The sequence below is a fragment of the Pelodiscus sinensis genome, chromosome 11 (assembly GCF_049634645.1).
Source record: "Pelodiscus sinensis isolate JC-2024 chromosome 11, ASM4963464v1, whole genome shotgun sequence".
In the NCBI taxonomy this organism is placed as follows: Eukaryota; Metazoa; Chordata; order Testudines; family Trionychidae; genus Pelodiscus; species Pelodiscus sinensis.
The window spans coordinates 26,820,658-26,847,754 of NC_134721.1; the positions used below are offsets into that span (position 1 = coordinate 26,820,658).

Genomic DNA, 27,097 nt, shown 5'->3' on the forward strand with positions numbered 1-27,097 from the left:
TGAATTAACATATATTCCTTGGCTAAAACCTGCCCTATGTATATTGTGTACTGATATAGTTCAAATATTTTAGATAGAATTGGGAATACGTCTAAATCCTTGCACATTTGCTGGTTGTGTCCTGGTTTGTAGTGTCCTTTATCTTCTCAGCAGTATGTGTTAACTAGAGTACAGCAGGATTGGTCTTTGTAAAAGACATGCTGCCAATGTTGTGAAGACCAGGACTATAACAGGATTCAGAAAAGAACGAGATAAATTCATGGAGGATAGGTCCATCCATGGCTATTAGGATGGGCAGGAATGGTGTCCCTAGCCTCTGTTTGTCAGAGTCTGGAAATGGATGATAAGAGAGGGATCACTTGATGATAAACCTGTTCCTCCCTCTGCAGCATCTGGTATTGTATTGCCCACCGTGGGCAGACAGGTCACTGGGTTACATGGACCTTTGGTCTGGCCTTACGTTCTTCCTTCCCTTAACAATGGACGGGGAAAGCAGGAAACTAGGGGCCCGTGTGTTGGGAGACCTAGACCACACAGACTACAGCTCCCAGCACACAGTGCAGCTCGGGAGGGACTATAGTTCCCAGCATGCCAGGCTTTACTGTGGCTAAGGGTGTCGGGAACTGAAAGACCTGGGACTGCATCTCCCATCATGCCCTACACCAACGACATGAAAGCCATCGAGGGGGCCCCGGCGCAAAGCACGCTGGGAGCTGTAGTCAGTCTCCCTCCGGAGGGTTTGTCCGGGTCAAGGTGGGGGGTGGGGTGGCGCTGCGGTGAGGATGTGGCGAGCGTGACGTGATTTTGTCCGCGTTGGAGCTGGGGGCGGCCGTGGTAGCGAGCGTGACGTGGCAGAGAGCGAGCGAGGCTCCTCCGGACACAAGAGCAGAAGCAGGAGCCGCCGCCAGCACTTGCTGGGCCGGGACCCCGCGGAGGGATCTGAAAGGAAAGGCCGGTTCCGGGGCACAGGCCGCTGCCGCACACGCTCCTGCCGCTCCCTCACCGCCGCCCAGCCCGCGCCGCCATGGGCCTCACCATCTCCTCGCTCTTCTCGCGCCTCTTCGGCAAGAAGCAGATGCGCATCCTCATGGGTAAGAGACCCCGGGCCCGCCCGGCCCTGCCTTCCGTCGCCTGAGGCATCCCGGCCCCTCGGGCCGCTCTCGCCGTTACTCGGCCTCTGTCGTGCAGACGCGGCGGGGCCCTTGCAGGGAGCGGGCTGGTCCGTGCGGCTGCTGAGGACGCAGTGGGGAGCGGGATACGACGGGGCTGGGGGAAGCGGCTGTTTGTGTTCTTAAGGCCTGGGCACCCTCCCGCCGGGGCCCGGTCTCCTACCCCGCTGCAGGGTGGTGATGCCGTTCTCTTCCTCCTCCTTCCCCCCGACCTCGGGCTTTCTCCCGCTCCCCTTCCTGCGGGGGAGTGGGGCTAGTGCAAACGGGACGAGCTCGAGTGAATGAGCTCGGGGGAGGGGCAGTGTTCTCTCTTCTTCATTTTCTTTATTCCACCCCTGTTGGTAGGAGGTTTTTTTAAGCCATTTCTTAGAAAATGCCCTAAACATTACTCCCACCCTTCTCTGAGGCTTGCAGGGGGGTTATTTAGCACTACATATGTGTATACACGCACACGCTATAAAACAATGGCAGACTGTAAAAAAAAAAATTAAACAGTAATAGGTACATGTCAGACCTGCTGACTTTTTTTTAAAGGATTTGCTATTTGAGGACTGTCTCGTCTGTTCCAGTGCATGCAAATCCAGAAAACTTGAATTGAGAGGACCTTCCCTCACTAAAAATCCAATTCTTTTCCATATATTTAAGTATCACATTTATCTATTCCAGTTTAAGCTATGTGGCTGTTTTGAACAGGATGTGACCATCAAGTGTGTTAGTGGAATACTAAGTGTCAGAATTTAGCTGCTAAACAGCCTGCATAAATTTTCAGCACTTTATCCATCTTTGTTCACCTTGTTCTGAGAGATGTTGCCTCTAATCACACATTCTAATGTGTCTGGTATATAGGATTATAAAAATACAACTTTTTGTCTCCAACCAGTTTTATTAGGCTGATGTCTGACCAGTTACATTGTGGCTCTTCTCAAATGTACTGTGTAACAATTTAAATTAGTCACTTCTCACTTACTGTAACTGCATCAATGAGACTTAAGATTGCAAAGTATCTGGTTTTCAACCGGAATGCTCAGTCAAAAAGGGATTCTGATGGCTCCAGTTGGCAGAGCAGTGAGGCTAAGTAGGCTCTGTGCTTGCCCTGGCTCTACGCAACTCCTAGAAGTAGCTGGCATATCCTGGCAGACCCTAGGTAGAGGGGTGATCTGGGAATTCTGTGCTGCCCCTGTTCCCAGCACTGACTCCACAGTTCCCATTGGCTGGGAGCTGAGGGGGTGGTGCCTGTAGATGAGGCAACCTGCTGAGTGACCTGGCAGTGCCTCTGCCTAGAAGCCAGAGAGAAATGCTGTTTGCTTCTGGGAGCCTCCAGAGATAAATGCCACCCAGAGCTAGCACACTCCAAATGCCTTCCTGCAGCCCTGCCCTAGCCCTGAATCCCCTCCCACACCTAAACTCCCACAGCCCAGCCCTGTGCTCCTTACCGCAGTGAAACCCTCCCAGAGCTTGCACCCTGACCTCCCGCACCCTTTGCCCCAGCCACCTCCCACACTGAAACTCCCTCACAAAGTGCATACTGTTGTCTGCATTCCAACTTTCTCCAGCCCAGAGCCTCCTGCTCTATCCTGGACCCCTCATTCTTGCCCCTACACCACAGCTGGTATCCACAGTTGGAGTCTGCCCCACTCCAGAGCTCCTTTCTGCATCCTGGCCCTACCCCTGAACCCTCACTCCCTCCCACACTCCAGTGAGTGACAGAGGGAGGGGGGATGGAGTGAGCAGTGGTTGGGGGCTCAGAGAAGAGCAGACAGGGAACGGTGCAGGGTTTTCTGCTGCTGGAAAGTTGTCAACCCTGAGGCTATGTCTAGAAAACTATTTCAAAATTACTAAATTTGACTTAAGAACTCCACTCCTCAGTACAGGAAAGCATTACAATTATTCTAAGGCAGGCTCCAATAATGTGAATGTGCTACCTCAGACTTAGGACCCCAGGAAGCACTCTAGGGAGCCTCAGGCAGAATCCTGGAGGCCAATAGGTTTAAATCAGCAGCACCAGAGCATCCACACTTCCATTATTTTGAAATTACTATTTTGGAATTAGCTTTATTCCTTGTGAAAAGCAGGATTACAGAGTTAAAATTCCCCAGCCTGTTATTTTGAAATCATGGGCTTGGTGCATGCACGGCTTATAAATTCAAAGTTTGGGGGTCTATTTCAGAATATGGTCCTTGTGTAGACCAAGAGTTTTGGGAGCTGAAAAGGTGGTAAGTGCATGTTGTGTTGTGTCTCCTTTCCTCCCATTCCTAACTTTATATACTCCTTTTCCTCCAATTGTTCAGCTAAGCAAATGGGCCTTTTTCAGTGACCTTTAGTTAGTTCCGAAGGGGAGCTGTGTTAGTTTGTAACTTTAAAAAAACAAATAATTTTGTAGCACCTTAGAGACTAACAGTATATATAATATAATATAATATATTATGTAATATGTTTCTCTCTCTCTCTCTCTCTCTCTCATAGATATAGATAGTATCATCAGCTTTTGTGGGCAAAACTTCTCATCATGCACTCATCTGAGGAAGTGGGTTTTTCCACAAAAGCTTATATTTTTTTGTTAGTCTCTAATGTGCTACAAGACTACTTGTTTTGTTTTTAATCACTTGGTCCTTAATTAGCAGGAGAGAGTGGTGTTGAGAGATATATAAAATATACAGAGTGCTTCTTTTACCATGGCTCAGTTCATTGTCTTTGCACCACGTCTAATGTCTTTTGGCTAAAGAACAGAAAATGGTATCCATTCCTAAGTGTTAAAATATCAATTGGACCCTAAAAATGTTTGGGTATGCATGAGAAATGAGGTAATAGGAATAGTATATATGTGTTATGTATAGCAAACTTACTGACTGCATAAATCTCCCTCTACTCTGAAATGATTCTGTATTCATACTCAGTAGTCAGTGTGCTGTGAAAGCTACTATGCACCAGTTGAAGTTTCACCAATACTTGTCTAGCAGCTTTTTTGCAGTGTTAATTTGTTATGACATTTTAATTCAAATAAGAATTTAAACCTGAGATCACTGTGTAATTTAATGTAATTTTTGCCTTTCTATAAACAATAACATGGTAAAATATACAATAAAAATCTTGAGAACTACTAGCATGTCAAGCTGACTTTTCATATACAACTCTAAATGACTAGGTATAAAACCTTGGAAAAAGATGGTTGTAAGACAGATATTGATACTGGTAGCACTGTTGCTTTTACTGTTGCAGAATAATGAAAATGAAGAACAAATGGTGTTTGAGATCATAATAGTTAAGAGGTTCATACGTTTTATCCCTAGTATTTTGTTCAGCTCTAATGCAGATACAGACGGAGTCATTTCTTCTAGTAGTTGTTTGGACAAAATCAAATTACCTTTTTTGTAAGAGTGACTACATTGCAAATAAAGTGGGGGGAATACCAGAGGCCTGGTTACTACATATTTTCATTATGCAGCCTAGATAGGTTATGAAATCCAGTTAGATGCTTCTATACTACAGAATGTTTCAACAGGGTCCTTAGACATAGTTGTATTTGTAGTAAATAGCATGGAAGGAAGGAGATGTATGTAAGCAGGTTTCTAATCTAAATTATAATTGGAACCCCATTGGCATTTTCTTTGTATCTGTTCAGTCTAAATTTAAAAAAGCTAAATTAGTTTCTACCTAAGAAGTGATTTTTTTGGTTCAGTTTTTGGCATGTGGCCTGGACAATATGGTAGGAGGATAAGATTTTTAATTGCCAATCGTGTGTTAAAGCTTCTTCTGCAGGTAGAGATATATCCATAGACATGAGACATTTTCTCTATCTAAGTGAAATGAACTTTTCAAACATTTAATTTGTTTTAGAAAATAAATGTTTGTTTGGTGTTGGTATGTATGGAATTTACTTCAAACACCATAATAAAGACAAATACTATAAGCAACCTTCTTTTATGTTGACAACTATTTGTAAAGCACTGTCTTTACAGAGTTATTTCAGAGTCCTACTACATGTTTTGTATTTGAGTGGATATGAATTCTTTAATACTTTTCACTCCATCAAATATTTCACAAGCTTACTAAATTTTATGATGTAAGCAGAGAACACTGCTTTTAAAAAATATATATATTATTCTCCTAATGGCAGTCTCAAACTAAACATATGATTATGATTAGGAGGATAATAGTGCATTATTTCCAAGAGGATTTACAAGGCTTCTTAAAAAATCACAATTATCCCATAGACAAATAATACTTTGTGTGTTTTTTATATATCACTATATTTTAAAGGGTTGACCAACTATTTACATTCTCATGTGTTAGGAGGGAAAGCGCAATTCCAACTCTATTTTACGGATAGAGATGGAAAGAGAAGAGACAGCTGAGATATTGGGTTAAATATTTTAACATGGTTAAACTGCGCAGAGCAGGGGTTAGAGATGAGATATTTTTTGTTCCCAGTGCTATGTTTAATACAGTAATCCATGGGTATATTAATACATTACTGAATAACCTTGTTTTCTTCAAACCTTGCAGAATCATAATAATATCATGGCACTATATTCATAACCTGTTGGGGCTGTGTAAATATCCCTCAACTCTTGAGACAATAGACTGCTAAAACATCTGTCTTCTAAGAGGCTTATTACCTTTTCAGATATTAAGCTGCTCAAGTGATTGATATTAACTTTGGCTATTTCAATCAAAAGGGTAATTCCTTTTGGGGAATCTCACCTGTGTAGTTGAATAGTAACTTACTAAAAATAAGATCCACAAGCTATAAATAGCCATATTAACAAACCTACTCAAATAATTACACTGTTTGTAACAGCTCCTGTATAACATGATGAGGAAATTGCAAGGTAGAACTTGTTCATCTGAATGCTAAAATAAGAATAAATTTGAATTTATTTTAATCTATGAATATGAATAACATTCAGACATTTGGAACATGTACCCCACTTCTTAATTTTCAGTCTGACTGCCTCCAGTGTGTGTTTCTTGAATATATTCCATCTGAAAATCAATCCCTACATTTCTATGGTTACTTGTGTAAAGTTTTGTATTTAGACCATAGGTATGCCATGTCTAAGTGACTTAGGCTAGATTTAAAAATAATTTTGCACAGGGCAAAATTATCTCTTTTTAATACAGAAAATAGTAGAATGTAGTAAAATACAATTCAGCGATAAAAGCTTACTGGAGAGCGCTTAGCTTTAGGCAGTGGAATTTGACTGTTGCAATGAATCCACTTGAGTCTGTAGACAGAACTGAGTGCGGATAGATATAGGCTCAGTTTATGAAATTTGCTTTTTCTGGAGGCATTTTTAAAGTACGAAAAATATCTTCAGAGAAACCTTTAGAAAGTAGAGGAAAATGTAACATTCTCGCCTAACAGTTGGAAGCCCTCTGTGTAATTATTGCAGTTCAGAGAAGTTGCTTATCATGCATGCAACTATGATGAGCTATACAGTAATTAAGCATGGTGCTAGCAACTTATGCAGGTACTATGGCGATGTAAAGATGACTAGCAGAGTGGAGTTCCTGGGACAAGAGCACTGGGCTTGAACTTATAAGTGATTGGAAGAGACTATAAGTAGAGTGGAAGGCCGGAGGGGGGGGAGCGGGGTTCTTTAAATGGGTGAAGTAGGTATTGCAAAGATCAAATAGGTGCAAGGGCAAGTTTGTACTTACCATGTGACCCTTAATTGCTACCTGAACAGTTCTCAGGACTTCCTAAACAACTATCAACACTCTTGTACTGCCTTTGGTACTAGGGATGCTAAAATGTGTTCTATCAAACATGTATCTGCTGAAAATTTTAGTGGTTACATGGGGGGGAGGGGAAGCTCTTGCCTACCCCCCCACCCATGCTGCTGCTTCTGAGGCAGTAGTGCAATGGGGCAGGTGGCTTCCTGGGAGCTGGTGTACACATGAAACCGGCTCCTCCCATGTACCAGGAGCCTGCATGTAACCTCAAAAGGTAACTGACAAGCCCAAGCTCACCAGTTAATGGTGTACATGGTTACACTTTCACATCCTTACTTTGTAGTCTTGCTCAGTGTTTGCAACAGACAGCAGCCAAGGGGGAAGAAAGAGCTAAAAGTTTCCAGAATCTTTTCTCTCCAATTTTTATATTTTGGTTATTTGTTTCTGATTTATGAATTTGTGTTGGGGAATATCAGAGGTTGTTTCATGTAAACTTAGGTTTGTTAATTGAAATTCTTAATAATCACCTATTTTGACAATTGAGTTACCTATTTGATAGAAGATAAGTTTAAAAAGATATACTTCAAATTAATAATCCTGTAAATCAAATGTGCTGGTAAATACATTTGAGACTTTCAGGTGAATAAGAACAATTGTAAATGGTGAGCCTGCATAGGGTGTTAGAAAGCTGAATATTGAGGCACTTGTAAAAAAAAAAATTGTAAACTACCATTTTTAGTTAAAAGAATAACACATACTATATATTTTATCTAGTAACTCATTCAAATTATGTGATATGACATTTTAAAATTTGTTAAAAAATCTGAAAGGGGGATAATTTGCAGCTTGGAATAAGAAAGTTTAAAGACCGGGATTGGCTGCCAATAACGCAAACTTAAATTTTTAGTTACATAAGAACTGTCATACTGGGTCAGATCAAAGGTCCGTCTAGCCCAGTAGCCTGTTTGCTGACAGTGGCCAGCACCAGGTGCCCCAGAGGGGGTGGACCGAAGACAATGATCAAGCGATTTGTCTCGTGCCATCCATCTCTAGCCTCTGACAAACAGAGACCAGGGACACCGTTCCTGTCCCCTGGTTAATAGCCTTTTATGGACCTAACCTCCATGAAATTATCTAGCTTCTCTTTAAACTATGTTACAGTCCTAGCCTTCACAGCCTCCTCTGATGAGGAGTTCCACAGGTTGACTACGCGCTGTGTGAAGAGGAACTTTCTTTTATTCGTTTTAAACCTGCTACCCATTAATTGTTTGATAATTGAACTGAGAAACTATTTTGCTGTCACATTTTGATTTCTTCTTCATTCATATAAATGCTTACATATTCACCATACAAGTTTTGAGAAACATTTCTAGTCAAGTTTTGTTCAAAAACTTACAGGTAAGTCCTGTTTTTGGTACTATATTCTAGTGTGTTGGCCATAGTTCATTTCACACTCACTCTCTCACAAAAGATTTTCTTGGCATTCTAGTATTGCCAATTCCAAGAACTTGCATAGTGTGTACCCACAAAAGAATAGTCTTGTCTTTAAATCATGAGATTTTGAAAAATGTAGGATTTGATTGATTTGCCTTTTGTGTTTTGTGTCTAGGATATGAGTGGGTTGTATTTTTAAGGGGTTTTTCCTACTATTGTGAGGGCTAGAACTTTTTTTAATGAGTGGATGTTATCCCTTAATCATATCTCTGGGTATGGGTTTGAAGAAATGTATTATTTCTTGTGCCGCTGAGTTTAGCTTGATGTTTGTTTTCAAGGTTGTCAAACACTGAACTATTTCCTTTAACTCATATTACAGTTTTTTAGTTACAGGCAGTCCCCGACTTACGCGGATCCGACTTATGTCGGATCCGCACTTACGAACGGGGCTTTCTCGCCCCGGAGGTCGAGGTAGCGGATTGCTACCTGCGAGCTCCGGGGCGAGAGAGCCCCGTGGCGAGAGAGCCCCGTTCGTAAGCTGCTCCGGTGCCCCTGGTCTGCTGGAGACTGTCTCCAGCAGACCAGGGGCACCGGGCGGGTTCCTGAGCTTCTGAGGCTTTGCCAGAGCAAAGCCTCAGAAGCGCGGGAACCACTGCTGCTGCCGCTTGAGACCCGGTGCCTGTGGTCTGCTGGGGACGGTCCCCAGCAGACCACAGGCACCGGGACTCAAGCAGCAGCAGCGGGCGGGTTCCCGCGCTTCTGAGGCTTTGCCAGAGCAAAGCCTCAGAAGCGCGGGAACTGCCGCTGCTGCCGCTTGAGACCGGGTGCCTGTGGTCTGCTGGGGACCGTCCCCAGCAGACCACAGGCACCGGGACTGAAGCCGCAGCCGTGGGGGGGGGGGGGGGGGGTCCCGCGCTTCTGAGACTTTGCCAGAGCAAAGCCTCAGAGGCGCGGCACGCCATTGCTGCTCTGCTCCCCGTGTCCCTGGTCTGCTGGGGGGGGGGGGACGCGGATAGTGTGCCCCCCCCCCAGCAGACCAGGCTTTTGTTTTGGACCCTGGAGCAGAGCAGCTGGGGCGCTGCGGATTGGTCCTGCAGCACCCGCTCTGGGCACTACTGGACCAACCTGGCAGCACCCCAGCTGCTCTGCCCCAGGTCCTGATTCAGCCGCTGCTGGTCAGTTTCAGCAGTGGCTGAATCAGGACGCCTGGGGCAGAGCAGCTGGGGTGCTGCTGGGTTGGTCCAGTAGCGCTGAGGGGTGCTACTGGAGCAACCCAGCAGCACCCCAGCTGCTCTGCCCCAGGCGTCCCCAAGTCAGCCGCTGCTGAAACTGACCATCGCTGACTACAGGAAGCCCGAGGCAGAGTTGCTCTGCCCCAGGCTTCCTGGAATCAGCGCTCATCAGTTTCAGCAGCAGCAGACTTGGGGAAGCTTGGGGTTCTTAAGTTGAATCTGTATGTAAGTCGGAACTGGCAGTCAGTTTCAGCAGTGTCTGAATCTGGACGCCAGTTCCGACTTACATACAGATTCAACTTAAGAACAAACCTACAGTCCCTATCTTGTACGTAACCCGGGGACTGCCTGTATTCAAATATATCTGCAGGGAAGAGTACAAGTTCAAAACATTCTTAATTTTTATGGAGTAAGGTCCATTTTTTTTGTCACATTGAGGCTTCTAGAGAGAGTTAAGGGTTATGCCTATGTTTTGTATGTGACTTCTCTAAAGATCTAGGCATCTTATTTTCCATTTGGAAATGCCTGGTAAAATGGCTGAGGTCTGACCATCTGCAATTTAAAGACCTGTTTAGTCTGGATCAGCTGGCTGTGGTGGGTGAGGCTCAGGTATGGGACTATAAAGTTGCAATGTAGATGCCTGGCCTTGGGCTGAAGCCTAGGGTGTGGGACCCTGTGAGGGAGTAGGGTCCCAGACTCCAGGCTCTAGATTGAGGGTGGAAGTCTAACTTTTTTTGCCTTGCAGCCTAAGACCACTGAGCCCAGTCAGCAGACCTATGTCCAATGTGAGTGTTTATCTGCAATATAGGCATACTCTGAGAAGTCATTCTTAGACAGTGATACCTTGGGTTGTTGAAGTCGTTATTTCAGCACAGGTGGCACAGTTGCTTCTTATAGATTTCCCCCCTTCTCTGAATATTCTACATCATTTCACTGGTGTAGGAAAAATGCTGAAAAGGTATGAGCAGTTTTAAACTTTGTAGGTTCACAGTACCACCTACTATTGTAGGTAATCATCTGGAAGAGTGAGTGGGGATGAAATATTGGTGTTCTGAAGGGCAAGCATTTAGAATTTACAAAAATTCTTGTAGAGAACTCTTAAAATAGAATTTTGAGAATTTTCTTGTACCTAAAGAAGTCTGGAAAAAAATATAATACATGGGCTTTTGGCTCTACAGTTCCCAAGATTAATGAAAGCAATTGATTTTCTTAAATATTTTCTTCACAAATTATAGTTTGTATAATATTAATATTCATAAATGTTAAATGCTGTAGGACATAAATAGGAAGGTTTTGCAAAGATAAAATGTACTGTAATTAAGCGTTTAGTATGCTTTGAGAAGGAAGAGGTTTTTCAAGGATCTAGTTTCACTCTGAATAAGTGGTTGAGTAATTTCAAATTACGTTGTATTGCAACATGAAGAAAGCTGTCATATTTTTCACTGTGCATGCAGCTTGTCAAACTCTAATATGGAGTGCAGGACAGCAACAAAAACAGCAATAAGACATTAGTTAAAAATATGCTACAGTATTAGAGTATGGGTATAAGTTAATACAAGAAAGGATTACTTAATGTGCAGTAGTAATAAATGGGTGTTGGGTGCTGGGTTTTTAGGTCTCGGGGTTTTTTTAAGGAAAGGGTTACTAACGTTTTGCTTGAAAGATTTGAACTTCTCAAATGATATTTTAATCAGGGATTTGGAGCAATCAAATTTTTGAATTGCTACGCTTCAGCACCAATAGTGACTGCTCCAATTCCACGCTCTGACTCAAATTAATTTTTAACCAAATAAAAAAGTGCATACTGTAACTTTGAAAAACATTTTTATTCAGAGTTTTAAAACCATTTAAATATCAACAATGATACAAACTAGAATCATTCATAATTCAATCTGTAAAAAATTATTGCAGCAATCAAGTCATCTTTCATAGCCTGCCGCAGATCATTTAAAATTAACATTAAAGCCGAAAACAGTCGCTCTACACTAGCTTGAGTTGTGGCATGCTCGAAGCAATTCTATAGGCAGCCTGAATGTGGTGTGGGTAGCTGTGAATCACCTCAGAAACAGACTTAACTTTTAGACTCGATCGCCTCACAATCTTCCCGAAAGTTTCTCTTGAATAATGCTTCATTACAATTATGAATCGCAGAAACTCGCCAGCGTCGTCTTGTTCATCCAATTCCTTTTCAAAGTCATCATCTTCTGAAGAATTGGTGCTTGAATTATCTCAATTTCCCTGTGATGGTTGAAGACATGTCAGGGATGGATGCTCAAACAAGTTCAGAGTAGAGATGAAGTTGAAGAATGTGAACTTTCCGAAACCGCAAATTCGATTGTTGATGACTCCTTTTGTTTCATTTTCTTCAACCTCTTTTGCCGAGTTCAAATGTAGCAATAGATTTTGTTTTTCGAGTCATTGAGCAATATCAAAGAACCCTTCCTTTGCCTTTAATATTTCCCTTGAGGTAAGAAGAATCCGATACCATGGGTCAACATAAACTCCAGCAAGGAAATGAATATTGTCAAAAAGCTTCTCTTTGCGTTACTGCATGGAGGATAGAATTTCTTTTGCAATTTATCCACCACTTTCTTGCAAAAATTTTGACAGTTTTCGCCATTCCTTCATTAAAACTCACAGGGTTACATGGACAACTTGAAGATACAGGCTTGTTTGGTTTGGCTTTGCCAAGAGGTCTGGCAGGTTCTTCACTTCGTCCCATTCAGCTTTTGTTAACGTGAGTTCTCTTGTTCCAGCAGCAGCCACTTGTTCACTGTAAGATTGAAAAATGAGAAGCCGATCAATCATCGCAAATGTTGAACCCCAGCGAGTCACAGTATCCAATGATTGATTTACCCCAAGTAGATCAAGAACACGTCAAATACTTGGGGTTCGTAGTTTGAAAACGACTTGTCGAATTATGCCAGAAATTTCTTCGCATGCTCTTTGTTCAGTCCATCCCAGATTGCCAACTGAAGAGTATGAATACCACACCTCATCAGTTGGACTTTTGAGTTGTCCTCATGAAGCCATGTTGGAAGTATGAGGCTAGGGTCATTAACCCATTGCACAGCAGCATCTATGTTGAGTTCAATTTTATCCATTCCTTTCGTTCCTTCATCAGTCAAAATAGCTTCAGTTCTGTCCACATCCCTGTTCTAAGAGGTAGAAATGGTTTCATTGTCCTCGCTGAAATTTTTGACGGCACACGTCATGTTTGCTGCATTGTCAACACAGATGCTCAGCACTTGCATTTCACTGATCCCAAATTTTTCTAAAATACTTTTACTTGACTTCACATAGGAAGAATTGTGACACCCTTCAGTGTCGATTATGTCCAAGGTTTTTACCACCGCTTTATCTTTTCCGTCTTCGTAGTACCGAGCATTGATTGCAAGGAAACTTCTGTTTCCACAAGTTGCTGCATCCATTTTCAGGTAGCACAGTTTTTGCTCCAAAGCTTTCTTGAACTCTTCGCTACCAGACTCAGCTGTGCTGACAACTAAATGATGAATGTCATCATGCCCTGTTGAAACGCCAAGCTGCCAATCCATTTCACCTGCAATTTTTTAGAATAATTTGTTCTTTAGCTGGAAGGTAGTGAGCAGTGTTGAACTCAAGCAAACCATTTCCATCAGCCCTTCACGGAAATTATTTGAATCTATATTGATTATAACCTTTGAGGACTTCAAATATGAGTCAAGTTTTGTTTGCTCAATTTTGAGTTTCTTTTCAGATGAAGCTCCGCAAAAAATCTTTTCTCCGGGCGTTTTCAAAGAGCCAAATGAACGTTGTTTAGCTGCATCAGCTTTCTGTTTTGCCCCCTCTTCCTGGTCCTTTTTTGTAACCAGAACTGCATAGTTTTCAGGATGGTTACGTTTTACATGCCGCCAAAGGTTGAACCTTTTCACGGCACTTGCTTCACTTGTCTTGAAGCAACATGGTTTGAGTTCGCCATTCACTTCATTTTCCATCTTGCACGTTGCCGATTTCTTCTCTGCTTTTCTCAAAAGCCCAAATTTGGGCTTTTCAAATTCAAAAGTAAAGACTACCCTAAATACATCTCTTCATCCTTTTCCGTAAATCGGCTGTCAATCATGGGGGGCAGATTTGATTTTGTTGTTGTTGAAGCCATAACCAAATCTTCTTGTGCTGCTACTGCATCCAAATGTTTCTTGTTATAATATTCGAAAAGCAATGAACAAAAGTATTACATTTTTTTTTTATAATGTACCTGCTTGTGATATCTTAACCACTTAAGGTACTTCAAATTTATTTTGGATTTTCTGGACAAAAATCATCACATTTTCTTAAAATTATTATTCAAGTATATTTTAATATTTTAACATGATTCTTGCAGTTTTAATGAAGTATTTTTAATGTACATAATACAAACTTTTATTTATAAATTGCAAGTTTTTCTTAAGAAATTTTGCGGTAAAAATATTCGAAATATTTTCCAAGTTTTTAATTAATATCTCAAACGCTTTAATATAGATATATCAATGACATTTGGTACGTGCCGTAGTGTTAGTATGTGCTATCACTGTTGTTCTACAACATTAATAGTTGGGAAGTAATGAGGCTACACGTTACAAGGTTGAAAATAACACATACTAATCTAACTATCTAACTAATCTATGCGAGTACGTACTCTCCTAACCTTGGCACAAGGGTGGGACCAGTCTGCAGTGTTGCCGGATGTCTGATAATTAGCTGATTCTTTAATAAAACATATCCCAAAAAAACTTTGTAATTTTGTATCTGTACATTAAATCTTGATTTCGGCCTAAGTGAGAATAACTGTGACACATTACATAAAGTGGTAAAGTAGATGTTAATATCAATTGTTGTACAATCTGAAATTTTTTGTCACCGTTAGGACTTTCTTGCTAAAATATCATTCATTTTGGATTGAAAATGAAGGGGAAAAAAACAAAAAACCTGGAGCTGTCAAGATTTTCTGTGCTCGGGCTCTGCTCCAGCTCCAGGCAAAAACCTGCAGCTCCAGGCTCCGCTCGAAAGCCCTGACTTTAATTGTACTTGTAGAACACTCATTCTTTTTAAATGAAATTATTAATTCATGAACGTGTGCGGTTGTTTGTTGAATTGGTTTTCTGGGACAGTCTCAGCTCTAGTACTTCTCAAAATACATATTAATTGACTCAGCTGTTGGTATTTGAAAACATCATGATAGGCTACCAAATATTTACTTTAAAAGTTGCTCCTCTTAAAGTTCTGTGAGTATATGCCAACTTACATTTATTTATATTTATACATATATTTTTTAAGATAGTCTACTCAAAGGGGAAACAAACAAAAAAAACCTTTCATCTCATACCACAATCTGTCTGGAAGGTAAACAAACTAGGGTTTTGTTGGAGCACCAAGGAAACAAATTCCAGAGCATCCTCCTGCAGAGTTCAGAGTCAGAGACTGTTAACAGAAACAGCCCAGTAGATTAGAAAAGCGGATGAAGAGATGTATTTAGGGTAGTCAAAATATAAACCACATAGGGCTTTTATATCAAAAACAGTTTGCATTGTTCAAGAAAGCAAATTGTTCAGTGAAGTCTGTGGAGCACAGGTATTGCATGCTCTATATATGGGGTGTCACTAAGTCTGTACTCCCCTTAATTTGATGTAATTTGGATCATTCAAAGTGGTGATTTAACACCACTCCTGAGCAATCTAAGGGTACGTCTAGACTACATGCCTCTGTCGCCAGAGGCATGTAGATTAGGCTACCAGACATAGGAAAATGAAGCGGTGATTTAAATAATGGCCGCTTCATTTAAATTTACATGGCTGCCGCGCTGAGCCCACAAACAGCTGATTAGCTGTTTGTCGGCTCAGCGCGATAGTCTGGACGCGCGGGTGTCGACATCAAAGGTATTTGTCGACCACCCAGGTAAGCCTCCTGGGATGAGGTTTACCTGGGTGGTAGACAAATACCTTTGATGTCGACACCCGCGCGTCCAGACTATCGCGCTGAGCCGACAAACAGCTAATCAGCTGTTTGTCGGCTCAGCGCGGCAGCCATGTAAATTTAAATGAAGCGGCCATTATTTAAATCGCCGCTTCATTTTCCTATGTCTGGTAACCTAATTTACAGGCCTCTGGCGACAGAGGCATGTAGTCTAGACGTACCCTAAGTTATATTGACATAGAACAATGCTACGTTAGTAAGCAGGAGAGATTCTCCAACTGACAGCTTCTGTCTCTCCATTGAGGTTGAGTAATTATTACGGATGTCAAGATATAGTCAACTACATGATTAACCAATGAGCCTAGATTTATCTTAAAAGCCAGCTCTCAACAAGCACTGGCTCCGCGTCCTCACCCCACCCACGCTGCTGCTTCCGCAGGGAGGCTGCTCCATGGCATGCTGGCACAGCCTCTCTCTGCAGGGAACTCAGGCCCTCTGCAGACTGGCTGCTGTATCAGAGGCAGCACAAGGTGGGAGGGCACTCCTTGGGAGTGGCATCGGAAGCTCACTGGAAGCTAGCCTCGTGCCAGGGACTATCCAATAGTCTTTTAACCATTAAAATTTGATGCAGTTACACGATTCTTGAATGACACAGTATCTAACATCCGTAGTAATTATGCTGATGGGAGAGCATACTCCTGTTGGCATAACACATTTTTACCAGACGCACAGTTGCATTGGTGCAGCTAAACTGATGTACTGAGGTATTGTAAACTGGCTTTAAGTAAGTTGTTGCATTTCATGTTAGCTGAAACTTTGAATTGAACATAAGAACATAAAAATGGCCATACTGGGTCAGACCAAAAGTCCGTCTAACCCAGTATCCTGTCTACCAACAGTGGCCAATGCTAGATGCCCCAGAGGGAGTGAACACAACAGGTTAATCATCATGTGATCCCTCTCCTGTCATCCATTTTCAGACAGAGGCTAAGGGCACCATTCCTACCCATCCTGACTAATATCCATTGATGGACCTAATCACCATAAATGTATCTAATTCTTTTTTTTTTTTTTTTGAACCCTGTTAAAGTTCTAGTCTTCACAACGTCCTCTGGCAAGGAGTTCCACAAGTTGACACTGCGCTACATCAAGAAAAACTTCCTTTTGTTTGTTTTAAACCTGCTACCTATTCATTTCATTTGGTTACCCCTAATTCTTATATTATGTGAACAAGTAAATAACTTTTCCTTATTTACTTTTTCCACAAGTGATCAAGAGTAGTTTCAGGTAGGGCATGCTGAAATAGCCAGATCTGAAGGTAATACAGGATTCAATAACAGAAAGGCTGCGTTTAGATTGGCATGATTTTGCGGAAATATTTTTAACGGAAAAGTTTTTCCATTAAAAGTATTTCTGCAAAAGTGCGTCTAGATTGGCACGGATGCTTTTGCGCAAAAAGTGCTTTTGCGCAAAAGCATCCGTGGCCAGTCTAGATGTGGTTTTGCGCAAGAAAGCCCCGATCGCCATTTTAGCCATCGGGGCTTTTTTGCACAAAACAGTTCTTCCCTGTCTACACTGGCCCTCTTGTGCAAGTATTCTTTTTCCCGAGTGGGAGCGTGGAAATATTTGCGCAAGAAGCACTGATTTTTGTACATTACCAAGTCAATGCTCTTGCGCAAATTCAAGCGGCCAGTGTAGACACCTGGCAAGTTTTTGCACAAAAGCAGCTGCTTTTGCACAAAATCTTGCCAGTCTAGACGCACCCAAAAGGTCTGCATTTGAGAAGAAAGAGTAGCTTCCAGTCCAGTGTTTGAATAAGTGGAGGAGAGAACGTCTGTCTGCTGCATAGAAAATACTGCAAGGCATGTCAAATACACGAAAACACATTGGAGCAGAACCTTTACATGTGAACTGCAATGTTTAAAAACAAACCAACCCCTAAGATTCCTTTACATGGTGCCTAAAGGAAAAAGTTACATAGCTTTCTGATCATGTAAGTGGAGAATGGAACTCAGGTGTAGAATTAGAATTCTTAGTTGATTGGGTTTTGCCTTAAGTGATAGGCAAAGAATGACGGAACATATTTAATAAATAAAATTTTGCCTTTAAAAAAAACTAGGAACTTGACCAGTTGCTCACTGAAAAGTGAATACCCACCCTGGTGTTTTCAGTAGAATATTTGTAAAGAGCATGATTTAGTTAATTCTATAAAACTAACTTTAAACTGTGTGGTTTTTTTTTTAGTTGGTTTGGATGCTGCTGGTAAGACAACTATTCTGTATAAATTGAAGCTAGGCGAAATTGTCACCACAATTCCCACTATTGGTAAGAAAACTAATGATTGCTTCTCGTCTAATTACTAATGTTAAGTGTAATTGAACTGCAGAATTGTATTCTTTAAATCCTTAATTGTCCTGAGGTATAAAAAATTTAAATGATATTCATTGTAGGATCTGTGTTTCGGGAGGTAGTTTATGGAGTAGCAGGAGATGGATGTTTCACAGAATAGAAATTACTATGGAGTTGGACTCTTAGAGAAATTATTATTTCGTGGAATTTTTTTTACTAGACTAATGAAGAAATTGTGTGTGGGGGGGGAAGGCTGTGTGTGTCAATATAGAAGCCAGCTTATTCAGCTTCCATTAGAAAGTGAAATTTGTGAAGTCACTATTTTTAAGAGGATGGCTAACAAATTGACTGTGTAAAAGGTGCTACTATAATGTCTGTATTTAACCACTTTTTTTCTTTTTTAGGTTTTAATGTGGAAACAGTAGAATACAAAAACATTTGTTTCACAGTTTGGGATGTTGGCGGCCAAGATAAAATTAGACCTCTTTGGAGGCATTATTTTCAAAACACACAGGTATGAGTTCCAGTTTTATGAGTAAAATAAAAATTGTTGCACATTAAAATGAATACTGCTGTGTGTACAGTATCTCCATATCTGAATTGGTCCCCAGTATATATGTTGCAGTTCTGAAGATCTTTGGCTTTTTGTTTTTGTTCAGTGTGGCTTTTCTTCTCTATCTGGAAGGTTTCATGACTTACATTATGTCTGCACTACAGACTTTTCCATCAGCATTGTCAGTCAGGCATGTGAAGAGTGTACATTCTTCACGTGCCTGAGGAATTAATTCCCCTAGTGTATGTACCATTATACCAGCAGAATTATACTTTTACCAATATTATTGTATCTTTCTATAGGGGAAAGTGGTGAAGTTGGAATTGTAGTTTTACTATGCCAGTGCAAGAGCAATTTTGACAGTATAGTCGTATCCATGTTAGGTGCACTTTGCTGATGTAGTATGCTAGTATTCATATACAGGTTGCACTTCTAAAATGGCATGGTTACAGATGTTCTAGGATCAGAGAGTCCTGGTGCGCTGTAGGGCAGTGGGGGCCAGGAGCCTGCATGCAGCTCAGTTGGGCTTTGAGGGGGGCCAGAGCCATGCAGTGCATCTAGGCTGCGAGGGGAGTAGGTAGGGAACCAGTGTGTGGCTCAGCTGTGCTATGGGGGCAGGGAGGCACCATGAGTCAGAAGGCAGCTCAGGCTGTGAGGGGAGGAGGGCACTAGGGGTACGTCTAGACTACATGCCTCTGTCGCCAGAAGCATTTAGATTAGCTACCAGACATAGGAAAATGAAGCGGCGATTTAAATAATCGCCGCTTCATTTAAATTTACATGGCTGCCGCGCTGAGCCGACAAACAGCTGATCCTGGAATGAGGTTTACCTGGGTGGTCGACAGATACCTTTGATGTCGACACCCGCGCGTCCAGACTACCGCGCTGAGCCTACAAACAGCTGATCAGCTGTTTGTGGGCTCAGAGCGGCAGCCATGTAAATTTAAATGAAGCGGCGATTATTTAAATCGCCGCTTCATTTTCCTATGTCTGGTAGCCTAATCTACATGGGTATGTCTACACTACAACATTAATTCGAACTAACATAGTTCGAATTAGTTAATTCCAACGAACGCGTCTAGAACTAAAAACTAGTTCGAATTAGCATTTTGCTAATTCAAACTAGCAAGTCCACTTTAAGTGGACCCTGAACCGGGCTTAAGGATGGCCGGAAGCAGTGCCGGCAGGGCATCAGAGGAGGACTTAGAGCGTGGAGCTGCTGTCTCAGGCTAGCCGAGGGCTGCGCTTAAAGGGACCCGACCCCAACCCCGGACAGACAGTTCTCAGGGGTGCCTCGCTTGCAAACCAGTCCTGGCTTGGAGTGCCCGGAGTACCCACACTGGGCACATCACACCACTCGGCCATCAGCCCGGCTGCACTTGCTGCAGGCTGCCATCTGGGGAGAGGGGGTAATTGGGGGGGCTGCAGGAGAGCTTCCACCCCCAGAAGCCCGCAGAGCCAGCCCAGTCCTCCCCATCGGGGGCTCGTACCCCATTCCTCCCTCACCTCCTTCCACTTACCCCTCCCTAGCCCCCCTTCCTGATGTACAAAATAAAGATAACGTGTGGACAAAACTAGAAACTCTATTTATTGAACAAAACTCAGGGAAACTGGGAAAAGGAGGTGGGAGAGGGGAAGAGAGAGGGTGGGAGAGGGGAGGGGAAAACTGGGAGGAGGGAGCTGAAAGGGGGAAGCAAGGGAAAGGAGGGGGTGGGGAAACTGAAAGATCAGGGGTGGGGTCTCGCCGGGCCAACCGCCTCCCAGCACGGCGAGGGAGGGGGCCTCGGTGTCCCCAGGGGGATGGGGTGGAGGGTGCAGAGGTTGAGGTGGGGGGTGTGGTCATTGAGGAAGAGGTTGTGGGGGTTGAGGAGGAAGAGGTGGGAGGGGAGGCAGGAGTGGGAGGGGGGGCAGCAGGCACAGGACCAGCACGGGGCACCATGCTCTGCAGCAGGAGCTGCAGGTTGCTGCTCAGCCCTCGGAGCTCAGCCAGCAGCTCGTGGCGGACCTGCAGGTCTTCCCGCATCCAGGCCTGCAGTGTGTGTTGCACGGCTCGCAGGGCCCCCAGGTGCTGGTCCCGGTACTTCTGCTCCGTGCTGGCGGTCCGGAGCAGGCCGCGGGTGCGGGAGCATGTCCCGGGCGGGGTGGTGCGCCCTGCACGAGCAGCTGGTGCAGCTGTAGAGAAAGAAGAGAAGGGGTCAGTTCTCCCTGGGGACGCAGAGGATGATGCCCAGTCCCCTCTCCTACCCCGCAACGTGAGGGTGACCATGTCCTGCACCGTCACAGCCGCTGTGCTTGTACAGAAGCCATGGTCAGGATGTCTGGCTCTCCCCGGGACTGGGAGCTGCCCCAAGACCGCACCCATGTCCCTGTGCCATGTATAGTGTGGCCGGGGCGGTGAGTGGGAGGGGGAGATGTCCCCTGCCTCCGTGTAGAGGGGACATGTGAAGGGAAAGCATCCTCCTGGGTCCTGCCCCGGGGTTGGGAGCATGTCACGTCTCTTTGCACAAGTATGTGCCTATTGCGCAATGGCCCCTGGGTGTGACGCAGCTGGAGCCACCTGCCCAAGGGTGGCATGGCACGTGCTCACACGTGCACAGGTGTCTGCGTGATCCGTGGAAGGCATGGCCCACGTGCGCGGTCTCTGGTCTCCCCCCCCCCCCCCCCCCCCCTCCGAACTACTTAATTCAAACTACTTACCCGGTACGGTCTCCCTGGACGACCCTGCTGGAACAGCTGGCGGTGGCCCCTCCAGTGCGCCCAGGTCAGGGCCCTCTGGTCCCGGCTCGCTGTCCCCCGGGCTGGCACGGACCGCCCTGCCCCCCAAGACTTGGTGGAGGGCAGCGAAGTAGGGGCAGGTGGCAGCCCCTGCAGCGGCGCTGCCCCTTGTGGCCCTGGCGTACCCCTGCAGCAGCTGCTTCAACTTATTCCGCACCTGCTCTTGCGAGCGCCTGTGTCCCTTGCGGGCCATGACGGCTGCTATGCGGCCGTAAATGGCCGCGTTCCTCCTCCTAATGCGGAGGTCTTGGAGTTTGGGGGCCTGCCCCCAAATCTCAATGAGGTCCATGACCTCCGCACTAGACCAGGAGGCCGCGCGCCGTCTACGGCCCCTGGCTGGCCCCTGGGTGCTCGGGGACTGGGCAGGGGACGGCTCACTGCCACTGGCTACCTGGCTCATGATGGGGACACTGGCTCAGGGGCAGAGACTGCTGGCAGGGCTGTCTGACTCCAGTGCCGTCTGGCCAGAGTCTACCCCTTTAAGGACCCGGGGCTGGGGGAGAGGAGAAGAGTTTTCCTGGTTGTGCCCAGAGTGGCCACCAGGGAAACCTGGGGAGGGCTAGCCTCCCACTAGTTGGAATTAAGGGTCTACACAGCCCTTAATTCAAACTAGCTAGTTCGAACTAGGCTTAATCCTCGTAAAATGAGGTTTACCTAGTTTGAACTAAGCGCTCCGTTAGTTGGAATTAAGTTCGAACTAACGGAGCGCTAGTCTAGCGCCTATGAAAGTTAGTTCGAACTAACGGACGTTAGTTCGAACTAACTTTGTAGTGTAGACATACCCCATGCCTCTGGCGATAGAGGCATGTAGTCTAGACGTATCCTAGGAGCCAGCATGTGGCTTAGCTGGGTTATGGAATCCCATGCGTGGCTCAGCTGTGATGGGGGGAGAGAGGGGCATGAGCTAGCATGTGGCTCAGCTGGGCTGTGGGGGGAGCCAGGAAGCCGGTGGGGTTGGGCTGGAATCACCTCCCCGGTCTGGAAAATTCCCTTATCTGGGACCAGTCAGATCCCAAGGGAGCTGGACTAGGAAAGTACAACCTGTAACAGCAAACGCTCCTGGTGGAGACGTCGATTAATGTAATCTTAGGGGGCCAGACAAGATTCCCATAAGGACCTGCCAACATAGCTCAATGACCCCTCTGGTAACATGAGTAATGTGATGGACTTCCTAGTCTCATTACATGTGATGCTTTATCTGCTAACCTCCTGTGACTGAAATGGGACTTCAAGTAAAGAGTTTTGCCTAACTTCCTTGTAGGTATTTCTTTCTTCTAACACTTTGAAGACTGACAAGATATATAGATTTTTCTCAATATTAAAAAAAAATTAAAAATAAATTCACGTGCATGTTGGACACCCTTTGCTAATAAAATTTCTGAAATGTTACTGTAATACTATTAATCAAGAGCTGATGCTGGTTGGGCCATCTCAAATTCACTTTGCTGCTTCTAGCATTGCTGGAGGAGATTATAATATGCTTTTTTTGGGTGGTTAGTATAAAGATAAGTGGTTTATCACATTTCTATATACTCTAGCAGTAGAGGAGATTCATGCTTGTTGCTCTGCTTTTTGCAGGATTGTTGCCAGGAAACTTCTCTCTGCAGCAGCACAGGCATGATGATGGGGCCATGTACAAATAGGAGTATGTGGTGGAATGTGACTAGACAAGGGAGTGAGACAGTAGTCTAGTGACAGCATATCAAGTGAGGATCAACAATGTTATGCTAGTGACATTTTCAGACATATTACAGAACTGTTACCAGGGACCTCCAAAAGGAGAAAATTCTGTTTCTTCAGGGGAGGGTAGGCTGAAATGTCAGACGTTATGAAGGGGATTTAAAGACTGGAAGGCAGTATGGAATAAACTTTTTTTTTAAGAGAAACTAGGGGGCTGTGCCCCCTGCTCACTGCACTCGCCAACTCCCCTGTCGGGGGGGCCTGGAGTAGGCAACTCTGGTTCTCTTTTTCTCCTCCTCCCCCTTCCCCTCCCGCCCACTAAGGAGGGCTGGGCTTTGACGATGCTAACCAGGGCCCCTTCTCCCTCCCTTGCTCTGCCGCACAGGTTCAGCTGCTGGCACCCTGGAGCAGCCGTTTTGAAAACACTGGAAGCTGTGCCATGTGTTAACTGCCAGCGCTTCAGCCAGCTCTGTGCAATGGCTAAGGGGGCTGGGGTACACCCCAGTCCTGACTCCCACGCCTATGTCAATTGCGCCACTGGTGCCCCCATCAGCTGTTTCTAAACTGGCAACCACCCTCCACTTGGCGGCTGCCAGAGGGGCTGGAGGTACAGGTCTGGGCATAAGGGAATAAGGGGCACTTGTCTTAGCACCTCCTGCTGCTCCTATTAGGCAGAATTTGGCCAGTGGGAGCACAGGGAAAGGCTCAAGACTGTGTGCTTGCACATTGCTGTTACCCCAGCCCAGGAGGCGGAGCGCTTCTTTCCTGTGCAGTGAGACTGGAGGCTTCCTCTCCCTCCCTCCCCCCCACAGCAGTTTGTCAGGTTCCAGTGTACACAGCTGGCAGTGGCCGGTTGATGGAGTAGGGCTGGGGCTGAGCCAGTGCTGATGGGGTTAGTGACAGTAGCTCCTTTCCGTGCTTGCAGCCCGCTGCTCCGGGACTCAGCAAAGAGACACTGCCTCTGGCTGCCAGTACTCCAGCCTTGAGCCCTGCCCTCCTGCAAGAGTAGTGTGCCAGTGACAGCTTCCTGCAGAGAAAGGGGGAGAGGAGGGAACCTCAAGGCTTTGTGGTAGCCATTCCTGGAAGCAGCTGCCCAGGCTGTGGGCTGCATCCAGTGGGAGCAAATAGGGAGGATGGGTAGTAGGCCCCATGCTGCCTCTGTGCTATAGTGCGCTGCATCAGCCCGGCCCTGGAACACTTGATGGAACACATTTCTAAAAACTCAATTGTAATTAAAATGTTAAACTGTCAGCTTGATAGTATGAAGGACTTTTACCTAATGCATCTCTAGTTGTTTTTGATGTAGTAGAACATCTGAAAATAAGGAAAACTATCACAATTTGACCTGTTATCTTTACCTGAAATTAATGATATGTAGACTACAATCTGGGAATCAGTCTTGTTTGTATGTGGTTTTTTGTTGTTGTTGTTGTTGTTGTTGTTTAAACCTTTAAGTAGCCTAACTTAATTTTCACAGTGTATGTTCATATCATGTCTAGCTGTCTGAAAAATGTCTACCTCATGTTCATCATGAACATTCTCTTATATGTTAATTAAAAGACTTCTGATTTTTCAAATTTGCATTTCTTAGAGGGGAAAGAATCCACAGTTGTACTCCTTCCCAGTAATTCATGTCCCCTTTTCTTAGTACTCCATTGCATATGTAAGGTTCATTGTGACTTATCAAAGCTGCTTAACTTTTTGCAGGGTCTCATTTTTGTGGTAGATAGCAATGACAGAGAGAGAATTCAGGAAGCAGCAGAAGAACTGCAAAAAATGGTAAATATAAATATCTTTGGTACAGATTTGACATGTATTTATTTTACCAAGTCAGTTTTTCTGCACATAGTTAAATGCCAGTCTTGCTGAAATTTCAAGACCTTTACACTTTCAGAAAGTCTTAATGTGTGCTGTAGACCTTTTATATAATTTCACTATTTAACTAAAATTAGTTAGAATAGGATTGGACATTAGATCAAAAAATACTAATGATTTCGTCCAATTCCCTTTGTGATGTAAAATCCAAACGTAAAAGGTGTTCGTTACACTCAGCGAAGCCTCCTTCCCCAGGAGCTAGAAGGGTAAGGGCTGCTGGCTCCACTCTTGGGGGCTTCACTGCTGCAGAAAAGGCTCCTATCCAGGAGTAATGGTTGATTTTTCAGGGGTTACATGGTTACCCTAATACACTATTTTTAACATCCCTAATTTGTACCATGGATATGTGGTAATCTCAATCAGAAGCTTCTCCAGTGTGGTTTGGGAAGTGAGAATGGAAAAACTTAGAGCGCCTTTGCTCTTTATTTCTTAATTGAGTATCTTTAGCTACTTGTTATAGTAATTAAATGGAAAAATTAATTAGCACGGTTTCTTATTCTGTTAGCTTCAGGAAGATGAGCTTCGAGATGCAGTGCTGCTTCTTTTTGCGAACAAGCAGGACTTGCCAAATGCCATGGCAATCAGTGAAATGACAGATAAACTAGGTCTTCAGTCTCTGCGTAACAGAACTGTAAGTACTAAAGCTTTAGTCCATTTTTGTCAGTAAATGTATTCTCCCTTTACATGTGGCAGAGATGAAAGCTCAAGAACTTAATGCATTTTAACATTTACAAAGTGTTATTTCTACAAAAGTGGCATATAAAACACACAAACTATGATCAAGAACATAATAAAAGGCTTCATTAAATGTTTGTACTTTACTATAAAAGAGTAGAGACTTTTTTTGGAAATATCCTGAGCCACATTTTAACTGTGTGTTTCCTTTCTTCTTCCACATGTTCTTTTGAAGAAAGACTGAAAACAATTTTGTGTCCAAGAATTTTTTTAGGGAGAAACCTATAATAAAAATGCCCAACAGGATAAAGGAGGCATTATCTACACAACTTGTTAGGGGACTTGAGATCACTGTTATGTAATTCTTACTTTACCTCTTCATGTTGACAGCTGTGGTTTTGTCATTATAAACTTTTTTAAAAGATGCATTAAATCATGCAATAAATTCCTTGTGTATGATCTTAATAGAACCTGATCAAAACCAAGTATTTTAATTTACAGCAATTCTTTATATTATGCTTTATTTTCAATTTCACTTTGTTGTGCACCAATATAATGTCTCAGTATTTGGGTGGCAGACACAGCAGGAGAATTCTCAGAACCCAATTGCTAACTGAAATTCAAAGATTTTTCTTGTAAGTATCTTCTGTTAGTGTTAGGCTTTGGTGGGAAATAAGTTTTGAAAACATACTAGTTGGAATCAAACTACATGAAATTGTACTATAATTATACTCTTGTAGTATGTAGGAAATTAGTAACTTAAAGTTTGTGTTCACTTTATTTTATATTTTTGTTCCTTCCTAACAGTGGTATGTCCAAGCGACCTGTGCTACGCAAGGAACTGGCCTGTATGAGGGACTTGACTGGCTGTCAAATGAGCTCTCAAAACGCTAACTCAAACTGGATGACTTTCTCACCAGGGACATGTTTGATATAAGTGGTCTAGGCTTGTTACAACAAAATTAGTTTGCATCTTGGTTATTAAACAGTATCTGGAACTGGTTTGGGCAGGATATTACAGCGTTTCAACTTATTTTGTTGCCAATTATTGTTTACCAAGCTATATGTTGCAGAAGTAGCAATGTACTTGGATTTAAAAAACAAACTCCTTAACTTGGAAAAAAGTGTATCTTCTGATTTTTCTTCCCTTGTCATGTTTAAATGCCTGGATATAGTTATTGTGACACCTTTAAAATCTGTTTTGAAAACTTTTTGAATCCCAATAAATTAAGTAATATTTTTAAAGATTTTCCCTGCTACTTTAGTTTACTGATACCTTATTATTTCATTCCTCAGACAGTCTGCTGACTTAAAAATGTAGCATTCCATATATATTTATTTCTCTCCCTTGCCAAAAGACTTCTTCCAGCCAAAATAAATGCTCTAAAACACTATTCAAATCTACTGCACTGAGGAACATTTTATTAACCTTGGGTTTCATCAGCCCAACTTGCCTTTGTGTGAATTGGATTTGATGGATCGCATAGTACTGTGCTGGTTGCAAAGAACTCATCTTGAGGTGTTTTTTAATATTCAGCAGATTGTCTTCCTTTGTATCTTTTTATGTTGCATGTTGCTTTTTGGTATCAGCCTGAATGTTTTTGCCCAGTGTATAATAGTTCTGCTGAAGTTTTACTGTTTATTGGTGAACATATCTTCATAAAAAGAAATTTTGGAAAAATCATCAAACTCCATGGATTAGTTTCTTCATAACCCACTTGGAATTATTCCTAATAAAATGATAAAATGTA

The 27,097-nt window shown here is 43.5% G+C and overlaps 1 protein-coding gene across 1 annotated transcript; it reads left to right on the forward strand.

Moving 5' to 3' along the window:
• Positions 1-753: 753 nt before the first annotated feature.
• On the forward strand, positions 754-27,097 carry ARF4 (ARF GTPase 4). Its single transcript, XM_006130902.2, has 6 exons — positions 754-1,091; positions 17,684-17,764; positions 18,193-18,302; positions 24,504-24,575; positions 25,177-25,302; positions 26,154-27,097. The coding sequence occupies exons 1-6, from the start codon at positions 1,025-1,027 to the stop codon at positions 26,238-26,240; spliced, it is 543 nt and encodes a 180-aa protein (XP_006130964.1). The 5' UTR covers positions 754-1,024; the 3' UTR covers positions 26,241-27,097.